Genomic DNA, 19747 nt, shown 5'->3' with positions numbered 1-19747 from the left:
TTTCAAAATCAATTTTTTTCTCGCAGTGAATGCAGCTATGATTTTGCGATGGTTAAAAGAAAAAATTGTCATTAAAACGGATTTACATCCCACCATAGAATGAAAAGTTACTAGAATTTTCTATAAATACAATAAAATTCAAAGTAAAAAATGTCACACATTGAGATGTAACTGGTTTTATATTTGGCAGCTAGCTTTCTTTAAAAATGAAGTCCTCTCGTCCCGCCAAGTTACCGAAGAGTTGTTTGTTAAAAGCAGAAATGCAATTTTTCTTGAATGACTCTTACACATTCCATTTCACCAATGAATAACTATAAATTGCGACAGCCAAACGGTATATCGAACCTCATAGGAATGATTTTTATCGCTGAAAAAAAAAGAAAGAAAAAAGCAAGATAGCTCTCCACTGTTCATCCTTTAAAAAAAAAAAACACCTCTTCCTTTTAAGGAAAGCATTATTATTAATAAAATACAGGATATCAAGAGCTTATCAGCCAATTACAAAAAAAGTTTACAAGGAAATCATAAATGAAAGGCCCATAACTACAATGCAGGAAGCACCTGAAAAACTGTATCTTTCTTTCTTACTTATCTTGCTTATTATATGTAAATCTACATGGTTTTTTTTTTTTTACAATGGTAAATGTTTTTATCCTAAATTTCATAAAAATATACGCTTTTATAACTCAAAGTGGATTTAACCTTTTACACACTCGGCCTCATTTTGAAAAAGATTCATTTTTGTTTCCAAAAATGAATCCAAGAACTCAAGGAAAAATATTTTTCCGGAGCATTCTGTAGCACCATAAATAATTATGCAATCCTTTCTACATCATGTGTTAAAACCCTTTAAAGGCAAAAATTACTGATTTAAGTTTTCTGGAAATATTATGGCAAGAAATGGTTTTTTTCTATTTCAGTAAAATCTGTAAATTTGGAAATGACCACTTTTCAAAATAACCGATTTAATTCATATTAAATATTCGGTTTATTAACAAGTATCCATTGTCTTAACTAGGGTTATTCTTTAAAATCATATTAAAAAATGTAAGGTTTAAATTAATTATTTTCTGATTTCTTCCACGGATACCATAATAGAGAGAAGATGGATTATTATTAAATCTTTCGTTCCCAATTTTAATTTTTTTTTTCTACACTTTCTAAACACTTTCATACACATCAGCTTTAGAAAAGAAACTTTTCCTACAAGAACTCTCAGTATTTAGGGAGCTACTTAATATTAGAAGAAACCAGCATTGCTTCCTCCGTGAATCATTAACGCATTCATTCGTAGAGTGTTTGAATTTTCAGAAACAAAAATGAAAATATCTTTTTGTATCGCATCCTGAGATAAAAGCTGGAAAAGTCTAGATTCGACTAAGAGAGAAAATGTGTTTTCTTATTACTGTTTCCATAGTTTCACATTAATAAATGTTTAATTGAAATATTCTAATTCAAAATAGTATGTATTACAGGATGAAAAAGAGAATAAAAAATGGAAATGCATGGCTGGTTCAGTGTTAGCCAATGACTTTTTTATGTCAGCTTCAGTTACTTCCATAAAACAAAAAGAGAAATTTAAAAAAAAATCAGAGGCTGATGGATGAGAAAATACATGTTTTCTTTGAATTCTGCATGACAGTTTCTGAAATTGTGTGTGTCATTTTCGTATATATGTATAAAATTTTATATTCTCAAAACGATAAATGTAAAATATAATAATCTCTATATTTCATTACGTTCATTATCTGAGCAATGAAAATCGAATAACTCTGACGAATCTGACGTCCATCAATTTGCGGGTCAAAAGTTAAGATTCAATTGTCAAGTAGTTGTTAAGGAAAGAACTCCAAACTCTTGGGATTCCAGCGTATCAGAATGAATCTGACCTTTAATTATGATAAGCGATGAATGATTACACATGAAATACTTCGAAAGTGATACTAAAATCAACAGAAACAAAGCGATAAGTTTGATATCTAAATACTTATATCATGTAGGAAACTTTAAGAGTTTTTCCACAACAATCTTGTAGAAATATGTTATTGACTTAATTAAGCAAGAAAGGAGATTAGAAACGCATAGCTTCTAATGAGTCAGCACAACGAGATGGGATGTAGAAGTCAAACATTGAGTTACAAGAATGGACAGAGAAAAAAGATGAAATCTGATTCTAGCAAATTTATGTGATTTTTTTTTTTTTTCCCAGTTTTCAAAAGTGGCTTTAAGATATCCAAGACTAAGAACGTTCATTATTAACTTACTTCTATTTTAATATATGTAAGTATTTTCATAAAAATAATATTTAAAAAATCATGTTACGTAAATGAATTGAAAATTCATAGGTCACTTTCCAGGTCGAAACGAAAATTAATTTTCGGAGTTGGAATAGACCTTACACATTAATTTTATCGAAGAATGAGTGTGTGCATACTATCAGTTCTTTATGAGATTACATAGTTTTCAGTATGCAGAATTGTTAAACTTTTTTGTATTAAGAAATTTTCTTCTGAAACATGAAGAAGTTTCAATCGAAATTCCCGGGTATCAAAAATGTCAACTCGGTTAATAGGAATAACTATTTCCCAAAGCCACATTTTCATCTTAAATCATCAAAAATTTGAAAGTCAACAAATAAATCATAGCATCAAATGTTGTTTTGTATATGCCTAAAGAGGAAACCTATTTTAGGAGTTAAAATGCTCAATTTCAGTGCTTCCTTCTAGGCGGAGTGAACGAATGTTCTAATAAACTTCGTTTGAAAATATGCTAACTTTGCATGACATAAAAACTCAGATAATGTTTTTCAATTCATGTTCCAAATATTTATAGTCAATAATTCTGTAAATTTCAATCAGACATTTTTCTGTTGTATCTGCATTTATGCTGTATTTTAAATTTAGATTCATTTAATAAATTCGATGCTCTTATCAAGATCATCTTTGCGTAACACGTTTATTTTAACAATTGTATAGATATGATGACTACACCTGTTTAAGACTAATTTTTAAAATATACTGTTATTCAAAACATTATACCCTATACTTTCATCCTAATTTGTTTTAAGCAATTACACTTTTAAATGTTAACCCTTTAATTCTTATACAGCTAGTGGATGCTCTTAGAAAAGACAGTAATATTAAATACTTAAAAAGCTACTTTAATTTCAATCTTATCTACAACTATAGAACGGAATACCGAAAACAGTTGAACATGAACACTATGGATGGCATCTTGAGTTAGTGCCAACATTTAATGTTAAATTGGCATTCAACATTCACAATTCATAATACAATTAAAGTACCCGAAAGAAAACTCAAGCAAGTAAATATTCGTTAAATAAAAATTCGAAGACTAAATTCCTTACTGTTTACAGACAACCAGCAATTTTATTTTAATAAGATATCTGAAAATTCAAAGAGCCATCGACTGTCAGCAGACAAGACCTGTCATCACTTGAAAGTAATTTCATTTTTATATCTGCGGATGTACTTCCAGAGCTTGTGACAGCCAATGTCAAATAATTGACCTTAGACCGAAGAAGAACGTACGCATATTAAATTTTGCTTTACGTGCTACATGAACAGTAGGGAAACTCAATAACGGATTGCTCTGGGGTAAGTACATAATATTCAAAGGACTAACCCATTGTATTTTCTTTGAGTTCACAATTTCACTAACACTTCGCTTTAATTTACAGAAAACGATTTTCGACAGCATTTTCTATAATTGTATATACGTTTCTTAAACTTTTATAAAACGATACATTGCCCTTTCCAATAAAATCATTCGACTCAAATGTAAGTATACATAAAAAAAATAATACAATGAATCGATATATGACTAATAGAAAATTTATTTTAGAATACTTATTTGATAATTTTTTCGTATTAAAATTTTAATGAAGCGATTCAATACGACGCAGTCTTTTTTTTTTTTTTTTTTTTTTTTTTTACACAGTTGAAGAACATGATAGAAGCAAATTTCGGCCTCAGATTTTTTTTTTTTTTGTGGGTTCCCACTCGGAAATACGACCAATAACTCATATATAAAGTGGGATATAAACTTCTTATCAAAAATTACAGGTGGCACCATATGAACCACAGTAGTCTTGCTTACCGCCTAAGTTACATAATCGCGATCGCTTTAAAAATACTAAAGTTGGCTTTGTGTTTGTAAAGTGTTTGCCACTTGTAATAAGTGTAGTTTAGGCCAGGTAAGATATCTATTAAAAAATCTAAAATTCCACTTTATTTGGTTCTTCTTGTAATCGAAACGTAGTGCATACAGTACTGCAACCATGATAAATTCCATCTTAGGATAATCCACTATGAGTACATTATCGAATACTGGTTCAAAAATTGTAACGATGATGAAGAAGAGTTGGAAGACAAAGTGAAGTAAATGATGAATGATTCGATTAATGGAAAAAGTAATAATATGAAACCAAAATTATTAAAGTCGGTTCAGTGATTTTGGATGGCGAATTCTGTCACAAAATTTCCTGATAAAGAATACCATAATGAAGTTGGGTTTTTTTCATTTTCTCGAAAATGGAGGGTGGAGAAGGTCAGGCATCTCTTTATAACAAATCTAAAGGTCATGAGTTTTCAGACGAAACAAAAAGTGGCAGTGGTTTGAGCTGAGAAAGTGATTCATTGGTTTTTCTTATCATTTTAAGCAGATAGGTTTTAACTTTCAATGAATATCTAAAAATTCCTTTCTTATGATTGAGCTATTTTTTATTTTTAAATAATACTGCATGATTCCTTTAAAAAATTGATACTTTTTACTACATTAATAAAATGCGATATTTTTTTTATAGTTTTTTACTTTTTAGTCTTTTTATATTTTATGAATGCTAATAATACGGAATCTAACAATTTATATTTCTGAAATTAATAACTCAATGTCACTACTTCTGTTAAATCAATTTTCAGCCAAATTAATATGATGATAAAGCTATATAACTATTAAAATATTTTGTTGTTATCGTGTATCAATAACAACACAAACAATTTGTTAAATTAATAAAATAAATATTTCAAAATTCCCTCGTAATTACTCCTAGTAAATTAATGATTTAAGCAGAAATGGTATAACATTCTATCTGAAGAAATTTTACATGGCTAGAATGCTTTAGATTTTCAACCATTACCACAGCAATAACAGGCAATTTTGAAGTCCAAAATAGTAAAACAGTGTGAGAAAGGCATAACAGGATGGGAAAAAATCCAACAAATTTTCATTTTTCATATCTTAAGAAGATAAATCATCAACATTTCTCAATATTTTCGAAGTAATTAACTTTTTTTTTCCTTCTTAGCTCAGATAAGTAATTACAGAAATGAAGTAAAATTGTAAACTTTTGCACAGTTATCGGACATTTTATCAAATCAATCAACATGCGACTAACTACATGTCAAATCTTTAAACGACCTTAATCTGTTCTCTCGGTCTTCCAATTTTCAGATACTGTCATCTCTTATTATCTATTTATTGATGACTTTTGCAACAGAGTGTTTATCAAAAATGTCTTAAATAAATGGACTAAACAATTTCGTTTTGAAAGGGATTTCAATATTTAAAACAAAATCCTTCACTTAAAAAAAATTGGCATAAAATCTCTTTTTATGTCGAAAATAAAATGTATTTCCTATAATCACATATATATGAACTCGCCGTCAGCTGCTATTCAGACATTATTTAATATATTAATTTTGGGGAAAGACGGGAAAATTCTTAATACGGAACATTTTTAAATTTCTCCACCCAGTCCACGATTATTACTCTGATCCGAACATATATATTTTGGAAAAATTATAGTAAATTGGTCTCATATTTCACTCCGAAATTGCTAGATTATTGATACATCAAAAGAGAACAGAAGAGAAATGAATGTTGAATGGCACATTACAAAAATTTTGCTTGATTTCAGAACAGTATTACTGCTTGCAACCACAACTTATTTAGAACTACATGCCATCGGCCTCTCTAAATTCAGTCTCCCGTGGTATTTAAGTTATACCAGGGGCCTCAAATGTTCCCATTATCCCCAGGTCAAAATTGACGAAATGCCAAGAATCATCAGCATGCGCAAGGTCCTTCGTTTACCTCCTCAAAAACTGATATATTAGGGGATAATAAATTCATGGAACAGTTTCGGCATTGTAGGTAAGAAGCGGCGTCAATATTTAAGGCAATGGCAAGTAATGAATGCTCTGGGAGGCACCACATCATGTAACGTTTTCATGATGAAGAGCCAAATACCATTCAAAAACTTTATTCGTGATATAAACACTGCAATCTTTTTCAAAAGTAACCATCCAATCAAGAACTCGACTTTCCTCAATCGCTGATTGATTTCCATACCATTTACTTTCTTTAATTACATACAATCTGGTGCAAAACCTGTTATAGTTATCAGTAAAGAGCCGTAAATGGACAAATCTAGGACCAATTAAACTGCATAATTTAATTTTTTACCTTAAAATATTGAGAACAGGCTAAAGATGGGGGGGGGGGGAGAGAAGGAGACTATTAAACTTTTGAGAAGCTGCGGCGTTTATAACATTACTTTTCATAATCGCAGAATATTCGATAATAATAGCAACAAACTATGAAATGAAATGGTTTTCACACAGATGTATTTAAAACGATGACATATGCAATTCCATAAAGGGAGAACTTAACAGAAAAAATTTGAAGTTATAATTTGAAAATAGTAATTTTACATCTATACGTGTAGTAATTTTTAATAAGCAGACAGATCCTTTAAATTTGTTAAGTTTTACTGATACAAACGTATATCTTGCTATTTATTTCTGAAATTCTATTTTTTCTAAGTCGCAAAGAAAATATGAAAAATATTAATGCGCAAGACATCATCGTACATAATTCAGGTGTAACAATTTTTAATTTTTTCATTAGACAAAAAATGATTTGAAACAGTGATATCAATGTAGTTATACTTGACGCTAATTAATAAGATAATTATGAATAATATTACAAAATTTAGTTTGCTGCATAGTTTCAAAAATTACTCTTTGTACCTGATTATACGCTAAATAACTAGAGTCGAATAAAATTGAACTTCTTGGATATGGCAAAAGGATACTAAAATAAATGGGCAGCACAATATCGCATTCAGTAAAAAAAAAATAATAATAATAATCTCACAACCATTTATATTTCTTAAATAAAATAAACAATGAAATCAGACTTCAAGTAAAAGGTAAAAAAATCTATCACTTCCATGTGAAAGAGATTTTTTTTGTTTTATTTTTTTTTTATAGGACAAGCTTATAAGAGGATGTCTTAAGAATGACATAAAAAAAAAAACAAGATATAGGTCAACAGGTTCTTCAAAAACGAAAAAAAAAAAAAAAAAAAAAAAATCAAATAAGAAATAAAAGAAGTCAATAGATATAAGATTCCAGCTACTTATAACTCCCCCTGAAAATAAATGTTTCAGTCTCTGTAGGCGAAAAAAAAAAGTATATTATGTCAGAGAAAGAATTTGCGCAGAAGGGAAAAAAATATTTCCGTCAGATAATGACGTAGGATAGTGTGGGTGACACCTTATAATTTCCTTCCATTCTGCATCAGTAAAAGGATCATTAGTTCAAGATAGGACCTTAAAACTGAGTAAATGAGAACAGAAAAAGAAGAAAAGGTAAGGGGCAGGGAGAGTAAAAAAAATCAGAAATCAAATCCGAAGGTCAGTAAATGACAATAGGCGTGAGTTAAAACATGAGCGTTCCACCACCTAATTTCATTGACGAATATCATTTTCCTCGCGATTCAACATGTAACCTCATTCTCATGATCCATTAAAATAGTATTTCACCATTATTCGCAAGATAAGCGGTAAGGACTGTTAGAAACTCCCATTTTCTTTGAGACGATGGTACATCTTAGCTGAGAAATTAAACTCATGGTTGAACTCAGAAAGGAGCGGTTGGCTTTGTTCTTTAAGCGTAGGACATTTTTTTTTACAATGTGTTTGTGACAAATTTTGTTTTACAATGTGCTGTTGATCGAAGTTATTATTTTTATCTAGACAGAAAGAACGTGAAATGTAATATCCAAGCGCGGGGCGAGATCTATCCAACTAAGTCTCCCGAAAGTTTATGTCTTAATCATAATATTTTACGTTCAACATCCATCCTATTTGATGCTCAACTGATTTTTAGCATAAGGCTAAATATATGAAGGACAAAAATAAGAATATTCAATGAAAGTGATATTCATCAAAGCGATAATTGATTTTCTGTTCGTACTTTTCAATGTATAAAGAGAAATAATAAACGCTGTAAATAAATAAATAAAAATATCCAGAAAAAGAATAAATAATTAAAAAAATGAAAAATTTAAAAATTGATTAATTAAACATATTTCAATTTAATTATCTAATATTAATTAATTTAATTTGCTTATTTAATTTAATTTAACTTTATTTGATTCTTTAATTTAATTAACATTTCATGAAACATGATTTTGGATTTCAAGAACTATCATTAATTTAGCTTAAAGGATTTTTAAACGAGTTGTAGGTTTCGGAATATGTCATTCTGTAATGTATATACAAAGAGACAGTTATGAATGTTTCGTTCGAATTGCGTAGGGAACGAATTAAACAGGATAACTAAATTAATGTTTTATTACAAGTTTTGAAAGTTACTAGGATGACTATCGTCTTAATAAAACTTTTTGGAACTTATTGAACACACACACTCTCGGAATTCTTCTGTATTATCTAATCACTCTCACCGAATCTCTCAATTCAAACAAAATAAGAAGACGAATTATTTCGCAAAATCATTGCCTTTCAAAGCGATTATTTAAATATATAATCTAAAGTAATTAGACTTCTCAGATTATCAGGGATTGTCTCGATTTTCCTCTATTTGCTCTCTGTCCCAAATTTCAATTAAACGTGTTTTGTTATTAAAATTGGAAAATAGATTATATTAAAAAGTTTGTAAGATTTAATTTTTTTGTAAAATTTAGCTTCTTTAGAATTCTCTTATCCAGTTTTAAGTAGAATATAATCACCATAATCTAACGATTGTAAATAAATTTGCTTGAAGGAAGAACAGCAAAAGTAACACCAAAGATATTATTTAGTCTTCATTATCTTTTCTTTCTTTTTCCAATGCCTCTTTTTTTGTAATTGTTTTACCAATTTATTTATTTTGCCCGATTATGCCCGATCAAATAAGAGAGTAGCGTAACAAATAATTCCTTTATTTATATTCTTATATGTACACAACTTTTTCTCATCTGGGTTAATATTATTTACAAGATTCACACAAAAGTTAAAAGTTAATCTTGAAATAGTTCATCGATCCATTCGGACAATAAACACACACACACACACACAAACTGAAATTCTATTTGTAAAAACTGTATTGAATTTTTGATATAATTAATATAATGCACTGAAAAGAGAATCCAATCTTTGCTTCATCTCATTTCTAGCATTGATTTTACAATCAACAAACTTCTATGCAGTAACAAGGATGGAGTTTTTAGTTCATTTAGCCAATAAAACATGGAAGGAAAAAAACACTTGAAGTAAATCATGAATTATTCGAAAAAGATGTTCGATGGGACATCGAATTTTAGAACTTCATCATATTCTTCCATGTCTTCGTGACTGACACCGAAGAGTTCTTTTACCTCTGATTTTGTGAGAAGAAGAAATGAACTTCCCGGAAATTCAATTAGTCCCTATCACATCAACAAAGAATAAACCGTGTCAAGTCAGCAGGAAGAAGGATTATTCAATTAATGCAGCTTTCATTAAAGATGATATACAAGAAGGGTTGGTGGAATGAAGGGAGAAGGAAGTTCCTGGCCAAATGTTTTGTTTTCGAGAGACTTTGACTGAGAAAATGTTCATGCGTTGATATTTAAAGACAAAAAAATATTACTTTTGGTAGCTTTTGTTCGTAGTATACAATAAAATGTACACCAAGTGCCTTGGTCAGTGAATATTTAATAGGGAATGTAGAAAAGCACTTTAATTGGAGTACTATTTTTCGAAGATGCTCTAACGTTTGTTAAATATATGGTTATTTTATCTAGACCATTATTCGATTATTTGAAAGAATCTGTTTCGCTACTGTATTTGTCAAGAATATGGTGTCAGTATAATGGGGCAATCTTTTCCGTTCAGTGTGATTGTGTAATCTTTTTCTAACTCGTTAGGGGAAGTCATTTCCGTTTCGTATTTTCCTGGCCAATAAATTTTGAAATAACATCATTGGATAAGTAGGTCCTTGTAATTAAACTTTCTCGTGATAGCCAGGTTTATGCCCACGTTAGAAAAATGGACTGTTTAAATTTGGATTACTTCCTTTAATGTTATTTGAAATTAATATCTACGAAAGAGTACTCTTAAATTCCGTAGATTTGATAAACGTGTTATTATGGCTACAAATTTGCTACATCAAAAATGTAAATCTGTTACAATAACAATACTGCGTAATGTACAAGAAGAATGGCTTCACGAGTGCGATTCTTTATCCAAAGAAAGTCATGTCGATTGTAAAGCTACTTTTATTTCTAATTCCTAAAAATGTTTATTATGATCATATATTAAATAATATTACATTTTGTAATAAAAAGGTTTAGTTCTTTTCATCATATTTTAATGGCACAAGCTGTGCCGTTCGTTTATTATTTTTACGTGCAAATGACTCTTTTCTGTTGAATATTTAAACTAATGAAAAAAGTTCCAATAACATTTTTTTCATTTCGACCGAACATTTTAGTTATTCAAAAGTTGACAGTTTTTCTTTAAAATTAATTTGAATATGACCATTATTTATTTTAAATAACTAACCTCGGTCTTGTGCATAAAACAACGGAGCTCGTTTTTATTGTATGAGTTAGGGTTACAAGAATTTTTAACTAAACACGAATAGTAGTTGACTGCATAAATATTTAGATTTCATCATTTTTTTCGGCTTTAAGTTTATTATAACTCAACAACATAAAATATATATTTTTTACTTCCTTTAAAGTGTTCTTCCATTTTGACATATATGTAAAAAAGGAATTTAGGGGAAAAAAAGGAAAAATTTTAAAAAAGGAAAAGGAGGAGTGCTGATAATAAACTTCGGAATCTTCAGAATAAAACACCGACTTTAGCTAAATTATAGCAGGTAAAAAGAAAAACACGCAGGATAATCAAAAACGCATGTAAAAAGAACTCCAATTATAAGCTAAAGTTTCTAAACATGTGATTTTAACTCGTCAGAAGTCTAATGGGTAATCATCACTGACTTATACTAATAGTACAAATAGATAAAACATTTTCAGATGGTGCTATATGAATCCAAGACATTAGACAAAGAAAAACTCTTAGAAAGTAGAGAGAGAGAAAAAAAACCCTGCCAATTAATATTCATAAAAAACTGTTCGAAAGATTCTACGAAAAGTGTATGAAATACTATGTGTAGCGTATGTGTATGAATTATGAAATACTTTACAAATATACTATTGGATTTCATATTTTGTTTTGTTCTGAAAAGTGACTGCATATCAACAGTGGAAATGGGAATAATGTATAATAAAATGGCACTAATATCTTTAATTTTTGTAGTTAATTCTGTGCTATCAAATGTGAAAATCTTACCCTAAAGAAATTTTTATTACCAGTTTAAATATTATAGTGTTCTCAGAAAGAGGTGGGTATAACTATTATTATCTGCTAAAACTATTATTAATTTAAAAAAATTTCTAGAATGTGCACAATTTTAAAACATAGAAGAGAAGGACTACGTTAATAAAACGAAATAACTAAAAACAATATGCGACTGCACAAAACGTGATGACTAAGCAAGACAACAAATACTGAAATAGAAAGAAATACTAAGAAAGCATTAAATAATAAGAGGCTTTTATTGAACCTTTCCTACTATCTAAAAAATTAATCTCTGGCAAGAACGAAGATAAAAAAGCCGAAATAAAGAAGCGAGCACTCTCTATACGGACCATTTAACATTCTTCCGTAACGTAAAGTTCGTTACCATCCCTACTTATTTCAGAGATCGTTATTTCAGTTCTGAAATTGTGAAGATGGTAATAGGACACACTCTTCAGTTTCTTGGAAAAAAATGAATGTAATTAAGGATCAGATGTGAACAGTAGTGCAAGTTCACGATGAGGGGTTTCAAGGGCAAAGCCTTATTGATAGCGATTCTATAAATAATTAAAAAAGAATTTTAAACTTTTCTTTGAAACTGTCATATTTTGTAAGATCTCTTCGAAATGTCGACGAATTTTGGAGCAGGTCAGTGAAATAAAATATAAATCACGAATGAAGCTGCAACAGATCCTCAAATTGTCATGTGGAGAAATATGCAGAAGATTCAGAAAAGAAAAAGATTTATGATAAAAAAAAAGAAGAAAAAAAACTTGCAACATTGATTTTTTCAATAAAGGTGAAAACGCTCAGATGTAATTTAATTTTTTTTTAATTAAAATTTTTTTAGGAAAATTATTTTAGGACAGCAATTATTTTTGATAGCAAGATCAATAACTGTATCACAATATTTATTGAAAAGAAGAAATAATTAAAAAATGTAGTAGGATTAATTATTTTTTAATAAAAATGCTTTGTAGAAACACTACATGAAGAGCTAAAATTGCTTTACTCGTCTATTTTTCAATAAATGAATAACAAAATAAATACTTTCAAGCAAAAAAGAAAAATGTATATTCAAACAAAATAAATCCATTAGTATTTTCCTTTTTAAAAAAAGAAAAAAGAAAGAAAGGAAAACCAAAACAACTATTTAGCAATTTGAACTTCAAAACTGTTGAAGACAGTTTCAGTGGAACAAAAATCCCATTTAAAGTCTAAACAAGAAATGCTAAAGAGTCCCCTTTCTCTTTAGTACTCGGAAATGCAGTAATTTCAATAATTTGATCAGTGACAAACACGAAACGGCCTTATGGTGACACGAGATGGACGATGTCTGATATAAAATGTATTTATACCATCCAGGCATCCATGGAATCTGCACAAACATATTTGTGATTTCCGGAAAGGAAAACAATCTCTAAGAGCTTATCATTTCTTTTGCTATCAGCAGTCATTCTGGTGCCAGTCATCAAAGCAAGTGGAGAAATCAGGATGATATTAATCGACATCCCGGTTTCAGTATCAGTACCCAATGATGCCGTATTAAAATAGTTTATTCTCTTTATAAACTATTAATGTCATTTGTCGATATCACTAGAGTAGGTAGTAAATTTAGTTTTGCTATCAAAAAAATAAGGCACAACTCAATGATATGAAGAAAGACACAAGTCAGTAATGTGAAAGAAGAATCGCACTTATTTTTAACAACTAAACTATACGTTAAGCATGCTTTCAAAACTTAGTTATTTAAAAACAGCTAGCACTTTGATACTGAATTTCTCATTTATAAAAGGTCCATAATTATTCTCTTAAATCTTAATCAGCCTCATTGTGATTTTTTTTAATTTACAGTCTGCTACATATTTAATAAAAAAAATAAACATACTTGCGCTTGTTCCAGATAAAGCTCTAGCTCTCTATACGGATCGTGACACGTTGTCATCTTGGCAGGCGGCTGTCAGTAAATGCAATTCCAAAAAACATTCACTACCCCATTGAAACCTGAAAGAGAAACAGCCTAATCAGTAACAGATTGCATTCTAATCGTATGCAAATAGTGTAACGATAAAACTGCGGCCCAGCAATAAAATGCCACATTAACAGTGCATACATAGCAGTTGTTTAAGAGTAGCAATCAACTGCGAATTCACCAAACTTATTTTTTTATCAGCAGGATAGATTTTACAAACCAGTAGTTTACTTTGCAGAAATCAAAGGAACATTGGGGGAACATTCATGAACTTCAGTTGGGGCTTTCATGAATTTTGAATCAAGAATATATAATATATAAAATCTGCTATATCAAGAATATATAGAGTTTTGTGATTAATACACTATAGTTTCAAATAAAATCATAAAATAGGAATTATATATATATATATATATATATATATATATATATATATATCACAGAGAGAGATTTAATAAATCTACACAAGTATGAAACGGAAATATTAAAGAGTATCTACATAAAAGTCAAGAATTTAAATAAATGCTGTATACATTAAAAGAAAAAAGCATTTTATATAAAATAATATGGAATTCAATGAATGTAATTCTCGAATGAAAAAGAAAAAAAAAATCTACAGCGAAACATAGGCATATCAAAATATGATGGAGCAAAAGTGGAGAAAGACTAATCAAATTTCGCAAGATTTTAAAGGCTTACTTCCCTGGTTTTTGTAGTTTCCACAAAATACTTAATCACATATTTACCAGCAATATATGAAACTTTAGCATTTAGTAGAATGTGTGACGTTTCCAGGAAAAGTAATAAATAAAAATCTGCTTTATTTTATAGAGGGAGAAGGGGCTGTCTGTTTTTCGAGCACATTTCATAGAGTATTTGGACAATACAGAGCAGAATATCTTAATTTTTTTTCCCACTCGCGATCCTTTTCAAAAAAAAACAACAAAAAAGATGATTCTGCGTTGGTTAGAAAAGTAAGTAAAGGAAAACGTATTTATTGAAGATAATTAAAAGAAGATTAACTTAAAAATTGTCAACTACTGAATTTTAATGATCTATTTAAATTCCAGCTAATTGGCCACACCAATTTAATTCCAAACGGTAGGAAGAGTACGAAGGAATAAGATCCGAAGACAGCAGGTCACAGCTTTAAAGGCCAAAAAATGCTTTTTCCGAAGAAGAACGATGAGTGGGAGGTATCTTTGAATTAAAAGAAGTATTCGGTAATATATGAAATACTGAAAGGTAAGGATTATTTTACAGGAAGTAAAAAATACAAATTAAAAGTATTTTTAGTTTAAGTATAGAGAGCCTTATCTATACAAATTTACCTCAAATTATGATACTTCGTCATAAACGAAGCTCACCAATGTCCAGAAAGCATGTAAGGTATAAAAATGAAGCATACGGTCAGAACTTAATCTAGAAACATCAAACGCATGAATTTTATACACTGACAGTAACACATATATCAGGGATTTTTTCAAACTTTTCTTCGAGTACTTTTCTGTAAATGATATGAAAGAAAGCGGTGACCTTGTCCCTTACATTTTTTTACAAAATAATGAAAAGAAAAAAATATGCGAGCTTTCCATACTGACTTTTGAAGTCGTAAATTCTCAGGCGTCTGCATCATAAAAAGTTTCAAAAAGTATGCAAACAATTCGCCATCTTTCATTTGAAGGTAAACGAGAACAGAATGAAAGTTTCCCATGAACCTAGTTTAATCCTTCAGAAGCAATGAATGTTGTAGACAACTTGAGGACATCACCACATTAAACCTCCCAATGAATATCCAAAAATGAAAGAAGGACTTGTTCGGAGGGTAAAAGGTAAGATTACTTTTTACGTGGCGGTTTTAAATTCTTGAATGGAGGAACACCGTTCAATGAATTACAATGACGTAACTCCGCTGACCTTCTGATCCAGAAACATAACAAAAAGATATTTCTGTCAGGTCGGAAGAATATTCTCATGGGCTTTGAATTTCTTTGGCTGAATTTAGTGAATGAATCAGTAGATGGAATTTCCAAGGACAAACTGCAATTATAAGCGATACAGTTAAAAAAAGCATACCTTTTATTTGCGTACTAAATGTGTTTTTGATAGGAATATGAATTTAGACACTAAAAAATGAGTTGCTTAAGAACATTCGCGTTGGATTAAATGGAATTGAATTCTAAAGCTAAGAACGAGCTGTGATCTTTTAGACTCTTTTCAAATGAAAAAATATTTTTAATTAAGAATACAAAAAGATCATTCATAAGCTATACGTATAAATGGATACTTATAAATATATATATAATTCGCTAAAATATTTATAACTTTCAAGAAAGAATATTGCATAAAAAACTTTAAAATATTCTAATCATAATTAGAGATTAATAACACTTTCTTTATTGTCAAAGGATCCCTACTTTTTGCTCCCTTCTAAAATAATTAAGAAAAATGCTAATAGTTACAAATACCTGAAATTTCAACAAAAATTTCTCGTATTTGATCACGGATAACAAAAGTAGTATTTAGTTTGAATTTAATAGTTATTAACGAAGTAATGATACATTTTTAAATGCTCTATTTAAAAGGAATAATACCTATGCAATTATTTTTCTACTAAGCATATAAAATTAATAAAAATATGAAATAGAAATTTACAGATAGTTTTTTTTCTAAAAAGGCTCATATGTAAGTAGTCCGAAGCCTCTTCAGTGTTTAAAGGGATGTTTCAGATTTGACTTTTTCCTTTAATCTAACACAAGAGAATAGATTGAAGTAGTTCTTTGTTTACATATAATATGAAAAATCCAACATAGTCTGAAAAAAATTAAATTCATCTGACAGTCACACGCCCAGACTGTAAGTAAATAGTAATGATTGGAATTTTTGACAAATTTATTAAATTAAACTCAAGCAATTCATAAAAAGAAAACAAAGAATGAAAAGAAATGGTGGGATTTCCATGAACATGAAAAATAAGAATTGAAGCGCTCATATAATGCCACATAAAATCTATATAGAATATTAAAATAGCAGATGCATCAGAAGATGGTATGTTGGTTTGATATTACAAATAATTAAACAGAGATTTCTTTAAAAGAAAAGGGCAGAAAGAAAACGATTCACAGAGCGAAATAGAAAAGTTCTACACCAAGATATCGAATTCTTTAAATAGAATTTTGTTGCATAGGCTTTTACGTCAATATTAAATGCTCAGAAGACGATAAAAACTAAATGAGAGGAAAAAACACCCCGAAGTACGTGTGGCGTGAATTTAGAAAATATAGCAATAACTAAAACTTAAGTAAAGTGCAGATTAAGACATATCACTTGCTGCTTATGCTAATTCGTTGCAGAACAAATGCGTTCTTCGAATAAGGTCACACGACCACCAGACTTCCTTGTAGTAGATGAATGACAGTTCTGACGTCACTTCCAGTTAAAAACACAGACTCGTCAGGGTCTTGACCTCGTGTGCTCTTCCCATCATAATATGACATCACGAGATAATTTTACTACAGAACAGAGCTGGGCGTAAGATGCAATTAAGGCTCGGAAGATAGCATCCATTTAGTAGAAATAATGTGACATGGAAAGAATCTACCAGGGTTCAAAGTAAACGTAGAGTAGCCTCAAAATATGTCCCAGGACATTTTTCCTCTCTTTATCTACATTTTTCTGGTGCTGAGTTATATGAAATGGAACCACCCAGATCAGAAAACACTGACAGAGGAATGTCCGGCCTATATTTAAAAACATAATTAAAGTAGTGTCGAGAAATATTGGCATTTTCTTGAAATCTGCAAATATTATTCAATTTAATCACTCATAAGAAATAGATCGTTGTTTGAAACACCATTTAAGTTCCGATGTTTAATAATTCATTGACATGTTTATTTCTTCTTATTGCTTTTATAGTCTGATTAATTAAGACTGCTGTTTTAAACCTACAAAAAAATGGATTTAAAATTAATCTAACAGAAATTCGAATACACTCCAAAATATTATAAAATTACGATTTTTACCATTAAGGTATTAACCTTTAATACAAATACTGATTCATTCCAAATTTTATTAATCTTGTTTAAATTTTTTTTTTGTTAAATATATGAGATTAAAAGGAAGTATAAAAAAAAATTGACAAGTGAGTAATAAGAATTCCAATCCAGATTCCCCTAATTCTGATATCCATACATTTTCATTAGTAAATTTAATTGTTTTTGAACCTAGTAGCGATCATGACTTTATCATATCTTGTTTAAAATACTTCAGTACGTGCAAATAACTAAAATTGAATGAGTCGTGGATCTTTCAGTAATAACAGTAATATCAATGATAACTTCTAAAAGCAGCACATTAATTATGTGTTTATATTTAGAGGTAAGTAAACGGAATTTACCGTAACCATTAAAGAAAGGTTCCAGCATTCTTCCATATCTGGTTCAAACATGAAACCGCATAGTCATGCCTGAGGTAGAGTTTAGTTTAGTTATATTAACGTCCCGTTTCAAAGCAGTACTAGGGGCCCGATGTAGGGAAAAAATGATTCGTTACTGGTTGAGATAATTTTAGTTTTTTTTTCTTTCTCTTTGAGAGAGAAAAATTTTGAGAACTGAAATGGGTGATAGTGTTGCTAAATGACAAAATGCATTTTTGACATGTTTAAACGACTTTTCACACACACACGAAAGTTCAATCTGTACACTAAATATAACTCAGTCCTTTCATGAATAACTAAATTTTTGCAGATAATTAGGATTTTCAGCTCCTTTGAGTTTAATACGATACAGATGACTCTTCCAAAAAGATAACTACACTCTTCTAATATATATATATATATATATATATATATATATATATATATATATAATGATATTTTAAAATCTAATTTCTATTCTAATTAATTTTTAAAGTTCTATAATAATTCAGCCTATATTAAATTCATTCTAAAATGTTCTCTTATTGCCTGGTCTAATTCCACCTTTTTTATTTAATTAATTCAACACGAGTTCTAAAATTGCTGAAGTCGACAAGTACCCACACTCCGAGTGAAGGGACAAGAAACTGCCCAGCCAAGCGAATTCTTTTTAAAAGATACCTAGATTTCCCTATCCTAAATCGATACGTGTAAAGGATTCTCTACCGGAATCTCATAGTATAAATAACTCGAGGGAAAATATTTTCCGTCTCTTTTACGCTCTTCTATCGCTGGTGAACGGACGCCAGTTCGTTCGCGCTTCCTGTGCATAAATTATGCCTCCCGGAATGGAATAAAACGAAGTTTAAATGTTAATAGTGTCTTTTCTCTTTTCGGTCACTGCTTAAAAAACTATGTTTACTCTCTCTCTCTCTCTCACACACATGCAAATGAAAGGCTCTTCACATTTTTATTCCCTTAATTAACCCTTTTAACACTTCATACTCCATTATAAAACAATATAATTTCCAGAACATGCCAAATAATTCCAATTTATATATATCCTAACTATTACCGTCGAATAAGCCTAAAATTCTTTCTCATAACTGAAAATTATAAAAAAATTAATAAAAACCCAACATTAATCAAGAGAGATTTACTCCCATAGATATTTCATCAATCAAATCCGAAATAGAAAAAAATAAGCACGAAATTATGATAATACTATTAAAGAATTTGCTAAAAAAACGTTTTAAAAAGTCACATATTCTACTAGTACGCATATCAAGTCGAATTTTAAAACTTCATGAATTAATCATTTTTGTTTTTTGATTGATTAAATAATATTTTTGCAATTGAAATAAAAAAAATAACTTAATTATTTTATCAATTTCATACATTTTTTTAGACTTGATGACACGAATTTGTGCACTTTATGAAATAGCAAAATGCCATAAATTATTATTTTGCTGAAATAAGTTTATTTACTCCAAGGCCCCGCAAATCTACTTTGTACCAGACTTTGCTTTTGTTAGGACAAATTTTGGCGACAGACATAAACAAGAAATATGATGGAAAACTACATCCAGCAAATTTCTATTCAAGGAAAAATAAATATTAAATTTTGGGACGAAAAAAATATTAAAAGAGAAAATTGTTTTATTTTTTATTCACTTTACTTTTGAATGAAAGTCTTGATGTCTCA

General features: G+C 29.5%; 1 protein-coding gene across 4 annotated transcripts in view; it reads right to left on the bottom strand.

Annotated features, from left to right (window-relative positions):
* LOC129959499 (rho GTPase-activating protein 7-like) overlaps nt 1-19747 on the bottom strand; it is a 328073-nt gene that overhangs the window by 168520 nt on the left and 139806 nt on the right. For all 4 annotated transcript variants that reach the window (XM_056072353.1, XM_056072352.1, XM_056072355.1 and 1 more), the window contains one exon: nt 13545-13660. In XM_056072353.1, the coding sequence (XP_055928328.1) occupies nt 13545-13601 (57 nt within the window). In that variant the 5' untranslated portion in view covers nt 13602-13660. The remainder of the gene's footprint in view (nt 1-13544; nt 13661-19747) is intronic.

This window comes from Argiope bruennichi, chromosome X1 (genome assembly GCF_947563725.1).
Source record: "Argiope bruennichi chromosome X1, qqArgBrue1.1, whole genome shotgun sequence".
Lineage (NCBI taxonomy): Eukaryota > Metazoa > Arthropoda > Arachnida > Araneae > Araneidae > Argiope > Argiope bruennichi.
This window is presented reverse-complemented; position numbering and strand designations above follow the sequence as displayed.